A 17,610-nucleotide genomic window follows, 5' to 3' on the forward strand; every position below is an offset into this window, starting at 1 on the left:
TCTTGCTTCCCTCTCTCTTGCTTCCCTCCCTCTTGCTTCCCTCTCTCTTGCTTCCCTCCCTCTTGCTTTCCTCTGTCTCTCTTTCCTCCTTCCCTAATTTTTTTCCAGCCTAGCTTTCTCTTTCACCTTTGACCTTTCCATGACCAGTCTTCATCTACTACTATTTACATGGGAAATTTGAGATTTTTCCCCTTAAAGAGAATATTATATTGCTTTAAAATTGTATGTTGCTAGTTTGATTGTTTCTGCCTAGAACATGACCTAGAATCATCTAATGTGAATAAGAAAATGACATTGCTTCCTCTCATCCAACTTGGCATTAAAAAACAATATGCCATTAAAAAAAAACCTTGCTAGTATATTGACTTCTAAAATATTGAAACCTGTTAACATATAATTGCAAGGAGCTAGAAATCTCCAGTCTGAATTTGAAAAGTTTAAATTTTCCTTTTACTTTAGAAACAAGAAAAGCTTGATTCAGTTTCCGATTGTAACTATGAAACTATCAAAAAAGATATACAATACTAAAGAAGAAAAAAAACTACAAAAAATGTAGTGTTACAGAAAATAAACTGGTTCAAACTTATTTTTTCAGATTCCCTTTTCTTTTTTATACAAAGCCATGTGTCTTAATAATCCAACTTCTAAGATTACTCACCTAATCTGAATTACTACCTCTTAAGCTAATTTTATTCTGATTTCATTCACTTAGTATTTGAGAAGTTGATACCACTAGAAAGCTAGAATCTATCACTTTGTAAAAAGAAAAAAAAACAATGAAACCAAAATAAAAAGTAGAATAGCTTTATGTTACATAGGTCTTTTAAAGCTAAACTATTTAATGTTTTTGGGAGGCTTTGCATGGGTGACAATACAGCTTTATATTAATATACACTGGTCATTTTCTTACTAAGTAAACTTACACATAGGCAAAAAATATGAACTTACAAGAAATTACCTGTTGGCATCTTAATTTTTAAATAGTTTCATTCTTGGTGGAAGAATTAAGGTTGAAAAACAGCACCTAAAATAATTTAAAATTTATATTTTAGGGGAAGTTATCCTGTTTAGAGAACTTTCTAAAGTGCCAAATGTTCCATCAGCAAAACTCCAAAATGTTGAAGATAAAACAAGTGTGACAGAATTTGAGCATCTTAGACAGACAGACATGAACAGATTAAACAAAGATCAGCGTTAAAAGGGTAGCGTTGGGTGAGAACAGTGGTGGCAGTGTCTCACTTGAGAATGCGCATGGAGATGTGCAGACACTGAGCCACCTCCAGAGACATTTGTGCTCTCAGAAACCTAACTACTGCAAGGAACCCATGACCTCCCAACTTTTCAATCTGTTGAAAATGGCCATTCTATAGAAAAATCTCAAAAAGCATTTAGGCACTTCGGTTACATCTTTAAAGCTTGCACAAGAGCACGTCCACGTCCAGTAAGCAGAAGCTATATATTCTGCCTGTCAATCAATTGACAAACGCCCTTCCTTAAAACAGTCTGATATTGGCAAGGCAGTGTAAATGAGGCTTGCTTATGAGTGAAGTTTGCTACCATAACAGAAACAAAGGCATTAAAATAGAGTTGCAGATGAAGCATTTATCCTTTCGTTGTGACTGCAAGCTCTTGTCTTAGTACAAAGACTGTAATGAAAGTTTAATCTACCACTTCATATAAGAACATGCAATATTAAAGTCTTCTAGAGGCAGGCAATCTCTTTTACAGACAAGTAGAGAGAGAGAAAGAGAAAGAGAGAGAGAGAGAAAGAGAGAGAGAGAGAGAGAGACAGAGACAGAGACAGAGACAGAGAGACAGAGAGAAACATAAGCACAGTAAAAGTATAATCAGTGACTCATTTTTTTCTCCCTTGTCCCCAGATAACAGGGCTTACCTCAACAAAAATTTATATTCCCATAAAAAAGTAAATTTTGCTAGACATGCAGCATTTCACAAGTTTTTGAACACTGAGGACTCGGCAGCAGTGACTCGTACTTTACAACCTGTCAAAAATCTGATTTATGTCACTTCAGTGTGGGCGAGGTCAAGGCAGACCAAGGTGTGAGCAGAGGTCACAAGCAGCCAGGGGAACCACACCCACACAGAGGTCAGGAGCAGTCAAGGGAGCCACACCCACAGGTTTCCAAACAGCAAATGGCCAGGATTTCACTAAGAAAAGGAGCTGTGGTAGGTGGTACCCCTAAAGCATGGTCCAAGTTTCAAAGTTATGAAATAAGCCACGTTCTTTAGAGCCCTTACTAATCTCTGCCTGTCTTGGTAACTGATGTTATGTAAGTCTGTGGAGAAGCAGCATTTTGGTGTGAAACTAAAGGTCAGATACACCACAGAGTTTAAAAAATAATTTCCCTTAGAGACTATGTAAAATGAACAAATAATGACTTGAACTTATCAAACTGAACGAAGCAATAGTTGAAACGGAGCTCACACCTATGGTGGCACCCACAATGGATCTGGTGAAATAAGGTCTCAGGAGAAATGTAACACAGCCATTTGTGCACGCTGCCACGATCTCTTTGAGCGCACTCGTGTGTGTGTGTGTGTGTGTGTGTGTGTGTGTGTGTGTGTGTGTGCGCGCGCGTGCACGTGCTCGCGCGTGAGCATAAGTCCTGTCATGTCTGGGAAACGCTGTCTCTTTGGAGTCACCCATCACCTCTGGTTCTTAGAATCTTTCCTCCTCCCCTTCTGAGAAGATCCCTCATCGTCATATACACTAAAAAAATTATGTTCCAAAATCATGTTTTATAATATTAATATGTAAATCTGTTTAAATGAAATATGGGGTTTTTCCTTTATATAAAGTATACTAAGTATTTAGATGGCTTTATTTTCTAAAAATCACAATTCAGAGATTATTTCATGGGTATAAAACTCAGAAACAAATATATTTGCTCATATATATATATATACATATATATAAAACAAGCTTTTGATTGTAGGCTTATTTTCATTGCTCATATAATCTCCCACATCAAATGAAATTTTATCGATATAGATATATTCATTACATATATGTATATATGTATATATGCATACATATATACATAAATCATTTTAACACACAATACTTGAGACTGAAAAAGATGATAAAAATAACCTTTATTAGTTTATCTGAACTAGGAAACTATTATGCCGCCAATTAATATAGGAATAATATAGGAATAAACACTAAACTGTACATGGAGATCACGTGACCTTAAGCCATTCAAGATGCATTTAAGAGATGTTACGATGATTTGTACTGTCTTTTATACATGAGAAATTAAAAACGTGGAGAGCTATGTGATTCCTTATTTTATTATTTAAGACAGAGTCTTGAGGGATCCATGGCTCCAGACACATATGTAGCAGAGGATGGCCTTGTCTGGCATCATGGGAGGAGAAGCCCTTGGTCCTGTGAAGGCTTGATGCCCCAGTGTAGGGGGCTGCCAGGGCAGGGAGGCAGGAGTGGATGAGTGGGGGAGCACCCTCATAGAAGCAGGGGAGGGGGGATGGAGTAGGGGGCCTCAGGGGTGGGGCAGAAACTGGGAAAGGGGATAACATTTGAAATGTAAATAAATAAAATATCCAAAAAAAAAAAAAAAAAGACATAGTCTTTATGTGCAGCCCAGGCTTGCCTAAAGTTTACAGTCCTTCTGCCTTAGCTTCCCAAATGCTGGGTTTGCAGATGTGTGCTACCTAGACACATGTGATTCTAAATTTAATAAATGAAAAGATTTTCAAGCTAGCATTTCACTGAATGAAAGCCTTGGTGTTTAAGAACAATTTCTCCATTTACCTGTGAACAAGTGTACTAAGCAGTGGGTACCTTTTAAGCAAATGTCCATCTACTATTGGACACAGGATGAAAAACAGAAGAAGTAACTAAAAAAAGTCTTTCACTGACTCAACTCTGTGGTTTGGATCTTAAATGTGCCCTCACCTAAAGCGCATGTGTTGAATGGTCTGGTCCTTATCGGAAGGCACTTCTGGGAGGTGGTGGAGCTTTTAGGAGATGTGACCTAGTGGAGGAAGTTAGGCCGGTCTTTGGAGATGGGGCCCTTAAAGTAGGATACTGAGAGCCTGAGCCATCCTGTGTTTTCTAGACACCACAAGATGAAGAGCTTAGCTGCATGCTCTGCCTAGCACAGGCCCCAAAGTAATGAAGCTATGGTCCAACGAGCTATGGACGATGGCTGTGGTCCAAAATAAACTTCTTCTCCTTCCCTTTACTTTCTCAGGGTTTTTCCACTGTGACAGAAAGTTGACACAAAAACTCTTATAAAGCAGGTTTTTACTTAGAACAAGGATAATTTCATGTGGGTCACCCTGAGATACTTGCCAACTCCTATGTGTGTGTGATATTTCATTATTTAACCCAGAGTCTTGCTGTGTAGCCTAGGCTGTCTACCACTATATAAGCACACACACACATTAAAACCAATAATACTGGTTAGCTAATAAGGAAAAGTGTTATTGTTCATGCATAACCTTGAGAATAAAGAAGCATTTGTAAGTGAAATGGATGAACATTTCACACGATGTTCGAAAGCACAAAGAGGCTCCAAGGTGGTAAACTAATTGTTAGTAGGTCACAGGCCAGGATGCATGCAGGGCACAGAAGTGAAAGCATACAGATTTTTAGGAGTGTGAGATAGCACAGCAGAGGGGGCCAGGGGTGACAAAAGCAGAATCCAGACATAAACATCACCTGAGGGGCGATGGGAAGGCCATGAAGGACTTTTGGGAAAGGAGTTGCAAGGCCATATCTGCATGCTATAAAGTTTATCTTCTGATAGTATATAAAACAGTTGGCATGAGAAAAAACGTTTAGAAGTTATTTTAGTAACCAAGAATAGTGAAGAAATAAAATAAAGCAATAGAAATTAGAGTAAAGAACAATAATTAAAGACATCCTTAAGAGGCACATCACAGAACAAAGGAGCAGAGTCAGAAGGAGAAAGTCAAGGGTAGTTTTCAAACACTGCTGAAGTTAAACAAAGTGTAACTATTGGACAACAACTCTTGATGAGTTACTATTTTGTACCCACTTGAATAGCTAAATCACAGTAGTGGCAATAGCAAGCTCTGACAGGGATACAGAGAAACTAAGTCCCATGTTCATTGCTGACGCAACCGTAAGATGGTACATCTACTTTGGAAAACACTTTGAGAATTCCTGAAAAGTTATATGTAAGGGCTGGGGCAATCCAGTGACAGAGTGTGTGCCTAGCATGTGGTCCGCCATAGAGTTCCAAGGTGGCAGGGTAAGAAGCTAAGTGTATAAGAAAGAAATCTACACAAAGACATTTACACAGATGGTTAGAACACATTCATTCTTGCTGTCCCCAAACTAGAAACAATCTAAATGTCCATCAGCTGACAATCCACAGACACTGGAAGCAATCAGCCTGCCCATCAATTGGCATAGGGAAAAACAAGTCATGGTGTGGCCACACAATGGAATACCATTTGACCACAATGAGGAATTAAGTAGTCACATATGTTAAGACATGGATGAACTTCACAACAAGCTAAGTGAAGGAGTCATAAGAGAGAACACATATGACCTTACTTACATGAAATGTGTAGAAAAGGCAAACCTATAGAGACACAAGGAGAGTAACAGCTGTCTGGGCCTGGGGCTGGAAACATAAGCTACAGGCAAACATACAGGATCTTTACAGAGAGCAGAATTGTTCCAAAACTGGGTTATGGAAATGGCTGTACAACTCTGTAAATGTGAAAATGTCACAGAAAGATATGTGTATTTCTACTGTTGAAAATAAAAATAGAAAAATATATTCCATGAGTAAGATAATGATTTCTATTTAAAACACATTTTTAAAGTCTTTTTATTTATGTGTATGTGTGTCTCTGAAAGTATATGCCATGTGTGGGTGAATACCGTTAAGAATCTAGAACAGTTGTCCTCAACCTTCCTAATGTGAGGACCCCTTTTTTAGTACAGTTTCTCATGTTACAGAAATGTCAACCGTAAAATTATTTTGTTGCTACTTCATAACTATAATTTTTCTACTGTTATGAATTGGAAATATCTAATATGCAGGATATCTGATATATAATTCCTGGGGAGAATTGTGACCCAAGGGTTGAGAAACACTGGTCTAGAAAGGTGTCAGATCCCCTGGAGTTAGAGTTACAATCAGTCTTCCTACTGAGCTTCCTACTGTGGGAGCTGGGAACCAAATTTGGGTCCTCTGGAAGAGCAGCAAGTGACATGAGGACATGCAGAAAGAGAAGTTTGAAAATCCAGATACTGCACTCGGGAAAACAATCACATTTTAAAAGTGCTCTGGACTTGAAGCCATTTATTATGCACATGCTGTGTGACACAAAGGCCAGGGACTGTCTCCAGGAAAACACTATACATATAAGCATTGGTGGTTGGAGGAGGGCCAAGGAAACAGAAGAATAAGAGGAAAGCCATAACCCCTTCCCCCAGAGGCAAGCTCTTCCTAGCATGTTTCCGATGTGAATCGCCATAATTCAGCATCTAGTCCTCCTTTCTGTTATTTATTACTCTAGACAAGGTCTATGGCCCCACCATAGATATAGTCTCTTAACACTAGCCCCTCCTTCTTTAACTTGCTTTGTTTCAACATTGAATAAATTGCATTCTTTATTTCTCTTCTTGGCTACATTTGTAATTTCAAATGAGATAGATGGTCTCTTAGTATTTGCCAGAGACTAGTTCCAGAACTTCTTGCATGGACCACAGTCCATGGGCACTTGAGGTGACAAATTTCCTATATGCATGCATATGTGTGTGTGTGTATGTGTGTGTGTGTGTGTGTGTGTGTGTGTGTGTGTGTGTGTGTATTAATCTTCTCCAGATTACTTATAATGCCTAACCTAATCCAATGTCAATGCTACATAGATAGTGGAAATAGGATACTATTCAAAAAATAAGTCTCTATATGTTCAAGATAGATGTAACTTCTGAGTATCATGGATCCACAGGTGATAGAATGCACAGGTTGTGGATCCCTTTGGATATGGATGGTAACAGTACCTCTACATCTTTATCAGCAGGGGTCAGTACACAAGCTGACTTTTGAAATACTTATTTTGAATACCTGTAGGTGTGTGTGTGTGTGTGTGTGTGTGTGTGTGTGTGTGTGTGTACCACATGTGTGCCTGGTGTCTGTGGTGGCCAGAAGAGGGCATCAGATTATCCTGAAACCCAGCTGATATTGTGACTATAGACAGATGGATGTGAATCACCACGTGGGTACTGGAATCAAACCTGAGACCTCTGCGAAAGCAGTGCTGTTAACTTCTGAACCACTTCTCCAGCCCCACAAGCTAACTTCTTATTGTGTGAAGTGACTAATTGTATTGTCTTCTTTTCCCATTTCCCCTTTCATTACCAGCTATATTGACTGACTTCCCCATAGAATTGCTACTGAATGATCAAGCTGGCATTCCAAAGTTTCTCTTCACTGGGTTGGTTCCCACATCCTAGATCCCCTATCTTCTGTTTTGTTTTCTCTCTCATTGGCTGGTACTGTCACCCAACTTTCTATAACAGGATGCACTGCCAGATCTGAGTTCCTTCATGGTGAATGGCATCTTTATTTTGTCTTTACACATGATAGAATTGAGGTGGTCATATTAATGTACATTGAGAAACAATTCCCAATCTGGATACTGTATCATTATGCTTCAGTGTCTGGAAATGTAAACCACATTGTAGTGCCTGTTTAATCTTAAAACCCTGCAAGTTACCAGCTCTCTCTTCTCCTGTGAGGTTTTTTTTTTTTTTTTATTTCTGCTGAAGGTTCCAAAATTTCATGAGACTGTTACCTAAACTTATCCTTGGGAAGGTTTTCCAAATAATGCTAGATATCCATGTGGGTCCTTCCTACTGGAAGCCTTGTGTTCCTTAACATTAATAATTCCGTCCATTCTTGTTTTTGCTAATCCTCCTCTGTATCACACTACTGTGTAGTTTAGATTGGCGGAATTCTAGATTTAATCTTCCTTATATCGACACTGTTATCTAACCTATTTTCAGACATCAGTGTCTGGGGGCTTTTCAGCTGTACCTTGTTAAAGTCTTGCCTTTGACTTAGTGATATATTTAATCAATAAAGAGCTCTTCATTCACTTATCATTCCACATGGCTGTAATTGAAGGATAGAATAGCTTCTCTAATCTCTCACAATGTACCAGTTAAAAACATCTTTAGGGCTAGAGACATGGCTCAGCTGTTTAGAGCACTCATTACTCTTCCAGAGGCCAGAGTTCAAACCCCAGCATCCATACCAGGCACTCATAACCATCTATAAGCCTGGCTCCAGTTACACTCAACATGCATTTGCCTGTACATACACATAATTAAAAATAAAATCTTTTTAAAAATAAAACATTTCTAGGTGCTGTTTGGTTCCCTTTGTTTTATAATTTCCAGGGCCAGTATTTGTTATCAGGATCTTCTCTAATCAATGTTGCTTTTCCTCAACTATTTGAGAAGCCTTGATTGCTCATCCATTTCAGCTGTTTATCCTTGGTTGACTCTTCTAGAGAAGAGGTGTGGATTCCTCTGATATTGTGTAAGTACATCTGCTTTCCGGCAGACCTCACACTCTGATGGGAATAGCAATAGGTACTCTGTGTACCTGTGCAGAACATTTGACTGGGAGGTTTGTTTTTGGGAAGAACTGGCCAGGAGCCCACTGGCAGACTGCAGAGCTAAAACTTCTCTTAGAGCAGTGTAAATCTATTATATGTCCAAGCCCAGACTGTTTTTGTAAAATGCTTGATCCTGAGCATTTTACACACACACATTTTACACACACACACACACACTAGTTGGAATTGACCTGGAATGATGACTTAAGTCATAGATGTAAGCTTGCCTTAGACTTGTGGCAATCCCCCTGCCTTAGCCTCCTGAGAGCTATGACTATAGGAATATCCTCTGTGAGGAGAGCAGCCTGGTATATAAGTCCAAGCAGAAATACCTGACCATTTTAAAAATATTTCAAGGATCATAAACGAACACGTAAAATCTTCACACAAGCTGCTCTGGTTTGAATGTTTGTATCCCCTTAAAAATGGGTGTTGAAACTTAACGTTCAAAGACAACAGGTTAAAAGGTTATTAGGCTTCTACAAAGTGATTAGGTCAAAAGGGCCCCTACTTCCTGAATAGGACCAAGGTCTTTAAAAAAGAGGCTCCAGAGCTGGAGAGATGGCCAGTGCTGTCTCTTCTTACAGAGGACCCGAGTTGAGCTCCCAACACCCACAATATGGGAATGCACCACTGTAACTCCAGTTCCAATGGTTCCAGTATCCTCTCCTGGTCTCCATAGATACCTGCCTGTGTTTGTACACACTTTTATTATTGTTTTTAAAGAAGCTTTATCCAGCATGAAACCTTATCATCCCATGTGCCTTCTTCATGTTCTCCCTCTTTGGAGGACTTGGAAACAAGGCACCACCATAGAAGCAGAGAATAGTCCTCATCAGACACTCCCACTTGCACCTGACACTGGGTCTCCAAGCGTTCAGAGCCGTGCAGAATCCTGCCATGTGCTGCTTATTAACAGGCAAATGTTCTGAGAGATGCATCTGTCATTGGTTTCATCCTTGTGAGAGCACAGAAGATACAGCCTACTATGGATTTGGCTATATAGCACACCAATCACTGTGTATGTGGTGCAGTATGGACTGAAATGTCATTGTCTAGTATGTAGTTATATCTGCACTATCAAAATGCACTGTCATTTTGTTATAGCAATGTGAATTAAGACAGAAATAAGTTTATATGGTTTAAAAATCTTAGAATATTTTCCACCTGACTGTTTACAGAAAATTTGTTGCCCCTTTATTTAGAGTAAACACATTGGAAGTCCTATCTCCTTAAATTTTTTCAGAAAAGGAGATTTTCTCCTGGAGCAGACTGCCCTCCTCGCTGCTTGTTCTAGGGAAAAGATACTGATGAGGCCCTTCATACAGCGGGTTTGCATGCTGACTTCAGCTGCTACCAGCCAACTGCATTCAGTCCTGTTCCTTATGCCCAGGTCTTGCCTAGTAGGACTGAAATGGAATCCTCTGGAGACTGGAGGATGCTAAGGCATCAATGTAGCCTAACAGTAGCCTGAGCTTTGGTTTCAATGTAACAACATCACCTTTCCATCTTCCCTAATACTGTGATTATCTGCCACAATATCTATGAGCAGGTAACTTTTAATTTTCCTTTTTCAATGTTGTTTTAAGTTTGTTTTTCATATGCCCCAGTTTATTTTAAAGCTATGTAAACCGAAACAAGTTCAAAACTAATGTACCTCATTAACTAAGGGATCTAGAAAGACATTTCACCTTATACCTTTGCTTTTAATAGTTACAGAATAGAAATATTTAATTGCTTGGTAAAGAAAATTTTAAAACAAATTCTCTAATTTCAAAATGCTAGGAAAGACTGTGTCTCAGTTAGGGTTTCTGCTGCTGTGAAGAGACCATGAGCACGGCAACTTTAAAGAAAAAAAACATTTCTTTGGGGCTTGCTTACAGTTTCAGAGGTTTAGTCCATTATCATCGTGGCAAGAAGCATGGTGGCATGCAGACAGACATTGTGCTGGAGAAGGAGCTGAGAGTGCTACATCTTGATTCTCAGGCACAAGATGTTGAGAGTTCTACATCTTGATCCTCAGGCACAAGAAGTGAATGCCACACTAAGCATAGCTTGAGCATCGGAGACCTCAAAGCCTGCCCCCACAGTTACACAGTTCTAAGAAGGCCACACCCACTCCAATAAGGCCACACCTCCTAGCAGTGCCCACCCTGCCTATGGGGTCCTAGCACTTATATAACCTTTGAAAAGTCCCCAGAATTTCAAATTCCACAGACACTATCAGCAGCTGGCAAAAACATGCCTCTGCTAGAGCATGAGGCAAATTACAGTCAGCTGCTGCAGACAGTCCAAAGCAGCCCCAAATCTCCACACCTGGGATCAAAACAAAAACACATTCTTATATTTCTGTTTTTAAAGAAACCAAAGTTGCAGAATTCTTGCTACATTGTATTTCTTATGCTCCTTTGTCAAATGTTAGGTGACTGTGCATTGGCACACTTCTGGCTTTTCTATTTTCTCTGCTGACCTATTCACTTAAGCCATGGTGTCTTGATTACATGCACAAATAGCAAGTTTTGAAATTAGGTGGTATAAACCCAATATCGTTCTGCTTCCGCACTGTGCTTGCTATTGTGTCCCTAACCTCTCCACTAAACATTCGAGCTTAGCAGTGTTGTAAGAATAACTGATTAGGAATTCTGATTGGGTTTGCATTGAATCTGTAGATGGGGTTGAGGAAAAAAATGACATCTCAACAAATTGAATGCACTAGTTAGTCCTTGTGTTTTTCCATCAGATTTTGGAGTTTTATCCTTATTATACTTTGTTACTTATGCCTGTGTAGTTCATATTTTAGGGAGTTAATTTAAATACTTTCTCTTCAGTTTCCAATTCTATAAGATTTTTTCAATGCCAGTAAATAAGAGGACAATTGGCTTTTACAGATTAACCTTGTATCCTGTAGCCTTGCTGTGATTGCTTGCTAGGTGAAGAGCCTGTTTCTTTTGGAATATGTATAGAGAATCACTCTGTGCACAAATATAGTTAACTCTTCCTTCTTAATTTGTATATTTATTCCTTTTCTTCTCTTAATATATTAGCTAGCAAATTCAGTACTGTGTTGTAAAAAAGAGGTGAGAATGGATCTTTTCATATTCCTGGTATCAGCAAAAGGTTTTCTATTTTCTCACCATTTAAACAGGTGAAAGTGGTAGGTTTTTTGACGTTGTTCTTTATAGGGCTGGCAAAAATGTCCCCTCTACTTTTGTTAATTCCTTCTCACAAATAGGTATTGAATTTTTGTCAAATGTATTTATTGATGCTATCATGTGATTTTCCTAATAATCTGTTGAAGTTATAGATTACAGCAATTCATTGTAGAATGCTCCACACAGCATTCTACAGTTATACGTACACACAGCATCATATAACTGGCATAGATTCCGCTGGTTATAATGTATGTTTCTTTTTATGCATTATTAGACGTTAGTACATTGAGGGATTTTGCATCTCTGTTCATGGGATATTCTGGACAGAAGTTTTCTTCTCTGGAAATGTGCTTTTTTGTAATAAGGTTCTAAGGACCTCAGAGAATGAATTAGGAAGCATTGGAAAGAGGAAATCTCTTTGGAAAGAGACTGTAGAGAATTGGTATCGTTTCCTTCTTAGTGTTTGCTAAAAACCACCAGTGAGTGCATTTGGCCCAGTGCTTTCTATATTGGATGGTTATTAATCACTCACACACTTCCTTAACAGAGACTTATTCGATTGTCTGTTGTGGTGGCCCTGCTGTGTTCTTGGAAGAACTCAAAACCGAAACCAGAGACTTAGCTCGCTGGGGGTTTGGAGCCTATGTAAATGACTCAAGGACCAGATACCAGGTCCCTAGGAAGCCGTGAACCTTTGATCTCTCTATCCCGTCCTGGAATCCTTTGTGTTAGAGTTTTAGCTTTGATCCTGCCGAATGTCTGTTCTCACCTGAATGTAAAATGCATGCCTGTGCTTATCTAAGTATATATATATTCCGTGTTCACTAAGTAAAGTTGCGCCTTGATGAGACCCATTCTCCTGGCGTCTGTCTCTTTTCTCTATCACCCATTACAGGTTTCCAAATCCTCGGTTCGTGGAACCCCACGCAAGTAGGAGCTGCGGGACGGCATCCTACAGTCTGTGTCTTCCTATGTGAGTCAGGCTGTGTCCTTCAAGAGACTGGTTTATTCCACCGTTGTTGTCAAATTTGTAGTATATTTCTTATTATTTTACTGTCTATACAATTTATGTTATCTATTTTTTGATGTATTTGTGACATGTTAGTGCATACTAGTTTATACATGTGTGTGTGAAAGTAGGTATACACATGTGTATACATGCAGGTAGAGGTCACAGCCAATCTCTGTTTGCTTCTGGAACTCACCATTCAGCTTGGGTGACAACAATCATCAGGGATCTGCTTGACTCTGCATTTTCATTGCAAAAAATTAAAGGGGCACTCTACACACCCCTTTGTTCATGTGGGCTCAGCAGTTTCAATTTGCTCAGAAGCACTTTCCAGTCAGAGATATTGCCCCTGTTCCTCTTTAATCTTTCATATTGGCAGTATATAGTGGACGGTTAATATAATGACAGTTTGGGACTTTCCCCAACTGTGGACAATGGACAGATTGTTCAGATAGAAAAAAATCAACAAAGAGGGCCAGCAAGATGGCTCAGTGGATAAAGGTGCTCATTGCCAAGCCTGATGACCTACCTGATATTTATTTCAGGAACCTACATGGTAGAAGGAGAGAATCAACTTCTGCAAGCTGTCTTCTGCCTTCTTCATGTGTACTATGACATGAGCATACACCACACACACACACACACACACACACACACACACCACAAATAAATACATACATACATATATAAATACATAAATACATGAAAAAAGAAAATCAATAAACAGTGGATAAGCAAAAGATGAACTGGCCAGCATGATGGTGCCTCTAATGCCAGCATTTGGGAGGTAGAAACAGGAAGACTGCACACTGAGGGCAGCCTGGGCTACGTACTAGCAGGTTATCATCTCAAAAAAACAATCAAAAGCAATGAACTATAAAGAAAAGAATGATAAATTGGATTTGATCAAAATAAAAACCATTTTTCTCTATACAGAACTATTAAGACAATACAAGGTTGTGCCACAAGCTGGGAGAAGCTATAATTTTCTTTGTTTTTGTCTTTGTTTTTTTGAGACAGGGTTTCTCTGTACAGCCCTGGCTGTCCTGGAACTCACTCTGTAGACCAGGCTGGCCTTGAACTCAGAAATCCGCCTGCCTCTGCCTCCCAAGTGCTGGGATTAAAGGCATGCGCCACCACTGCCTGGCTTATAATATTTTTTATTATATACTAGTTAAGCACTTACATCTAGCATACATATAGAGTGAGTTCCAAAAATGCAGTGGTAAGACAGCTCAATTTTAAAACAGGAAAAATGCGAAGTCATTTTACCAAGGAAGATATATGAACAGCTGGTTAATAAGCACATGAAAATGCTCAAAAGCACAGTCATTAGACAAGGGTGACTTTAAAGCCAGAATGGAGTCTACAGCTCTGTTGGAATGCATAGCATGTAAAAGTCTGTCTGTATCAAATGTGCACACAAGGACGTGACTTGGTTCTTGCTCTTGAGGGGAGTGTGAAGTATAGTAAGGAATTAACCAAAGACTGCAACTTCTTATAAGTATAAGCAAACTACTACTGTGTGAGAAAGCCATCCGTATGGAGCCTTATGGACTCTGCTTCTTAGAATTCACTGTCCAGTCTTTTCCCCTTAAATGTGGTTGGTTAGGACAGCATGATCAGATGGCTGTCCAAGTCTGCATTTTAAGGCTAGTGGCTCCTTTCCTGGTTACATTCCTTCTTCTCCCAGGCTGTTTTATTCTGAGGAACGTCAGATGCCTTGTCACGAGGCTACGACCAGGAAGGAATGTTAGGAAATAGAGTCTAACTCATGTGATCTCTGAGATGGGCACGCTCCCTACTCTCCTTGATTATCTCTAAGCTGGAGCTATCTGGCTGAGTCATTCCAAGGTTCCTGATCTAATGAAACTGAGAGATGATGCATTTTGGTTGTTTTCAGCCTCTGGGTATTTGTTATGCAACACTAGATAACTAACGAACCTTGTGTATGAGCCAGTTATTGCATTCCCATATACTTACCCAAGGGAAATGATTTTTTTGTTTTATTTTGTTTAGTTTTTTTTAAAAAAAGCAAGTCTGCATAAAGAGAAGTGTAAATGAATGGTCAGGAAATCATTATTCACAATTGCCTAACTGGAAAAAAACCCAAATGTCAATCACCAGGAGAATGAATAAACAAAGTGTGCCATGTTCACACAGTGGAACACTGAAATCAATAAAAAGGAACAAATGGGGACAACATGGAAAAGCTTCAAAAAGGCTATGAGAGAAAGAAACCATGTGTGTGTATACATATACATATATATATATATATAAACAGTTAAGTTATTGAGATTAGTCACACAGTGGTGGTGCATGCCTTTAATCCCAGCACTTGGGAGGCAGAGGCAGGCAGATTTCTGAGTTCAAGGCTAGCCTGGTTTACAGGCCTGATTACACACATGTGAACATGTGTTCTTGTACACACACACACACACACACACACACACATATGTGGATATGCATATGCATATACTGCACACACTACAAATCATATACAGGCCCAAAAATTTTAAGAATGGATACCAGTGAAAGGAGAAGAGCTGTGGGCAGGTGAGTAAGAACAACAAATAATGGTGTGTGTGTGTGTGTGTGTGTGTGTGTGTGTGTGTATGAAATGTCAGTGAAACCCATTCCTTTGTGTGCTAGGAAAAAAAAAACAATGGGAAAGAGGATATTCAAAAGAATCTGCTGGGGCTGGAGAGATGGTTCAGTGGGTAAGAGCACTGACTGCTCTTCTAGAGGTCCTGAGTTCAAATCCCAGCAACCACGTGGTGGCTCACAACCATCTGTAATGAGATCTGATGCCCTCTTCTGGTGTGTCTGAAGACAGCTACAGTACACTTATATATAAAATAGATGAAAAAAATAAATCTTTTTAAAAAAGAGTGCTAAAATCTTAAAGTAAAGAGCAAATTGGGTAAGGACATGGGACACAAATTCAATGCACAGAAATCAACTGAACCTATTAGTTGGTCTCCAAAGATGGCCAGAAATAGTTCCCTCTGACTCTGTATATACCTGTTACTCCATAAATATATGGAGTCTGTTCTTATTCTTGAAAATGGAATGTTTAGTGACTTCTCCAAACAATAAAAATAACAGAAGTATATTGAGGATTAAGCCTAAACCCTATATTTTAGATAAAAATTATAATAGATCTTATACCAAAGTGTGAAAGCTAAATCTATTCAGCATCTAAAAAAAAAACACTTTAAGGAATTAGCTCACAACTTTGAACAAAGATGGCTCAGGATACAAACAGCATGAACTATTAAAGAAAAAAAATGATCATTCAGATATCAAACTTAAGAATTTCTTTTAAGATGAATTAAAAATAAAAGGGCTAAGCACAGATGAAAACAGAATATTCATAGCACATATATCTGATAAAGGATGTATACACAGTATTTAAAGAGGCTGAGAGATGGGTCAGAGGTTAGGAGCACTTACTGCTATTCCAGTGGGCAGAGGACCATCTGTAACTTCAATATAGGGAAACTGACACCTTTGTCTGGATTCATAGGTAGCAGGAGCACATGTGGTGTATATATATAGTATAATATAATATAATATAAGTATTTATACACACATACATACAAACCCTCACATATATAAAATAAAAAGTGTATGTATGTGTGTGTTAGGTGTGGCTTTGTGCATGTAAATGCAGGTGCATTCTTATAAGTGAATAAGGGGGAAGATGATCAACTCAAATTTTAAAGGGGGACAAAAGATGTTATTCTTCATCAAAGTTATCTAAAAAGCAAATACATGTATAAAAAGGCACTTAGTCTCATTAATAGAGAAATACATATGAAAACTCTAAGTAAATGCCACTATATACCCCTAGGCTGGGCAAAATTACAAGGACCGCTAATATCAACCTTTAGCGGGGTGCGGAACAGTTGGGAGCTCTCAGATGGGCGGCAATGTTTAACACTCACCATCCTATAACTTACCTTAAGGTATACCCGAGAGAAATGAGAGCCTATGTTCACAAAAAGACTTGTCCCAGAAGGCTTACAGCCGGCTGTGCAATGGTCGCAAACTAGGATACACACTGGAACTATGGGGCAGTCCAGGAGTGTGTGCACACAAACTGTGGTCCAGTCACATCATGGAGTAGTATTTTGCAACTTGAAAAATCAATAAAGACTGTAGCTTGGTAACCAGCAGCTCTCTAATTGGACTGAAGGCCACTGAAAGTCATGGATCTTGGAGGGGAACCTACAACCACTTTACTAAGGCCACACCACTCCCAACAGAGTATAAGTGTTTGTCCTCATTACCACAGGTTGAGTGCAGCTATCACCGCTCATCAAACAAAGAACTTTACAACAGACAAAGACCGTTATGGAAAACCACAGCCAACCATAATGTAGAGAACTAGCGATCATGAGGTGATCCAGTCCCCATTGATGTATCTAATACAATTCCTGCGCCTAAGGCTCAGGGATCATTGCAGAAGAGCGGGGAGAGAGATCATAAGAGCTAGAGGAACAGGAAGTTTACTGTGAAGTTGTGTCTTCTAGAAATGTCAGAGAGGCCATACCCATGACATTTCACCAGTATGTCTTTCTGAATAAGACCTTAACAATGAGATAACCCATGGATATGCTAACATAGAAGGGGAAAGCTCAACAGTAGACAAATGCCTGTAGGGATGCTGAGAGCAGGAGAAATAATCTCCAGGGAAGAGTCCCCCCTCTCCACCCCATATTGGTTATCTAATATCAGATGGTAGCCTAAGAGTATACACATATATATACAAGTAAGAGCATACAGGCT

General features: G+C 39.2%; 1 protein-coding gene across 5 annotated transcripts in view; it reads right to left on the minus strand.

The window, feature by feature from the left end:
* Positions 1 to 17,610, minus strand: part of Nrg4 (neuregulin 4) — a 107,383-nt gene that overhangs the window by 61,442 nt on the left and 28,331 nt on the right. For 4 of the 5 annotated variants that reach the window (XR_004111437.1, XR_004111438.1, XR_004111440.1 and 1 more), the window contains one exon: positions 959 to 1,024. Coding sequence is in view for 1 of the 5 variants with exons in the window: in XM_031343894.1 (XP_031199754.1) it covers positions 959 to 968 (10 nt within the window). In the remaining 4 variants the exon portion in view is untranslated. Of the gene's footprint in view, positions 1 to 958; positions 1,025 to 1,894; positions 2,003 to 17,610 lie in introns of those variants that run through there. The other variant, XR_004111439.1, reaches the window with a different exon arrangement.

The sequence above is a fragment of the Mastomys coucha genome, unplaced genomic scaffold, assembly GCF_008632895.1.
Source record: "Mastomys coucha isolate ucsf_1 unplaced genomic scaffold, UCSF_Mcou_1 pScaffold23, whole genome shotgun sequence".
NCBI lineage: Eukaryota > Metazoa > Chordata > Mammalia > Rodentia > Muridae > Mastomys > Mastomys coucha.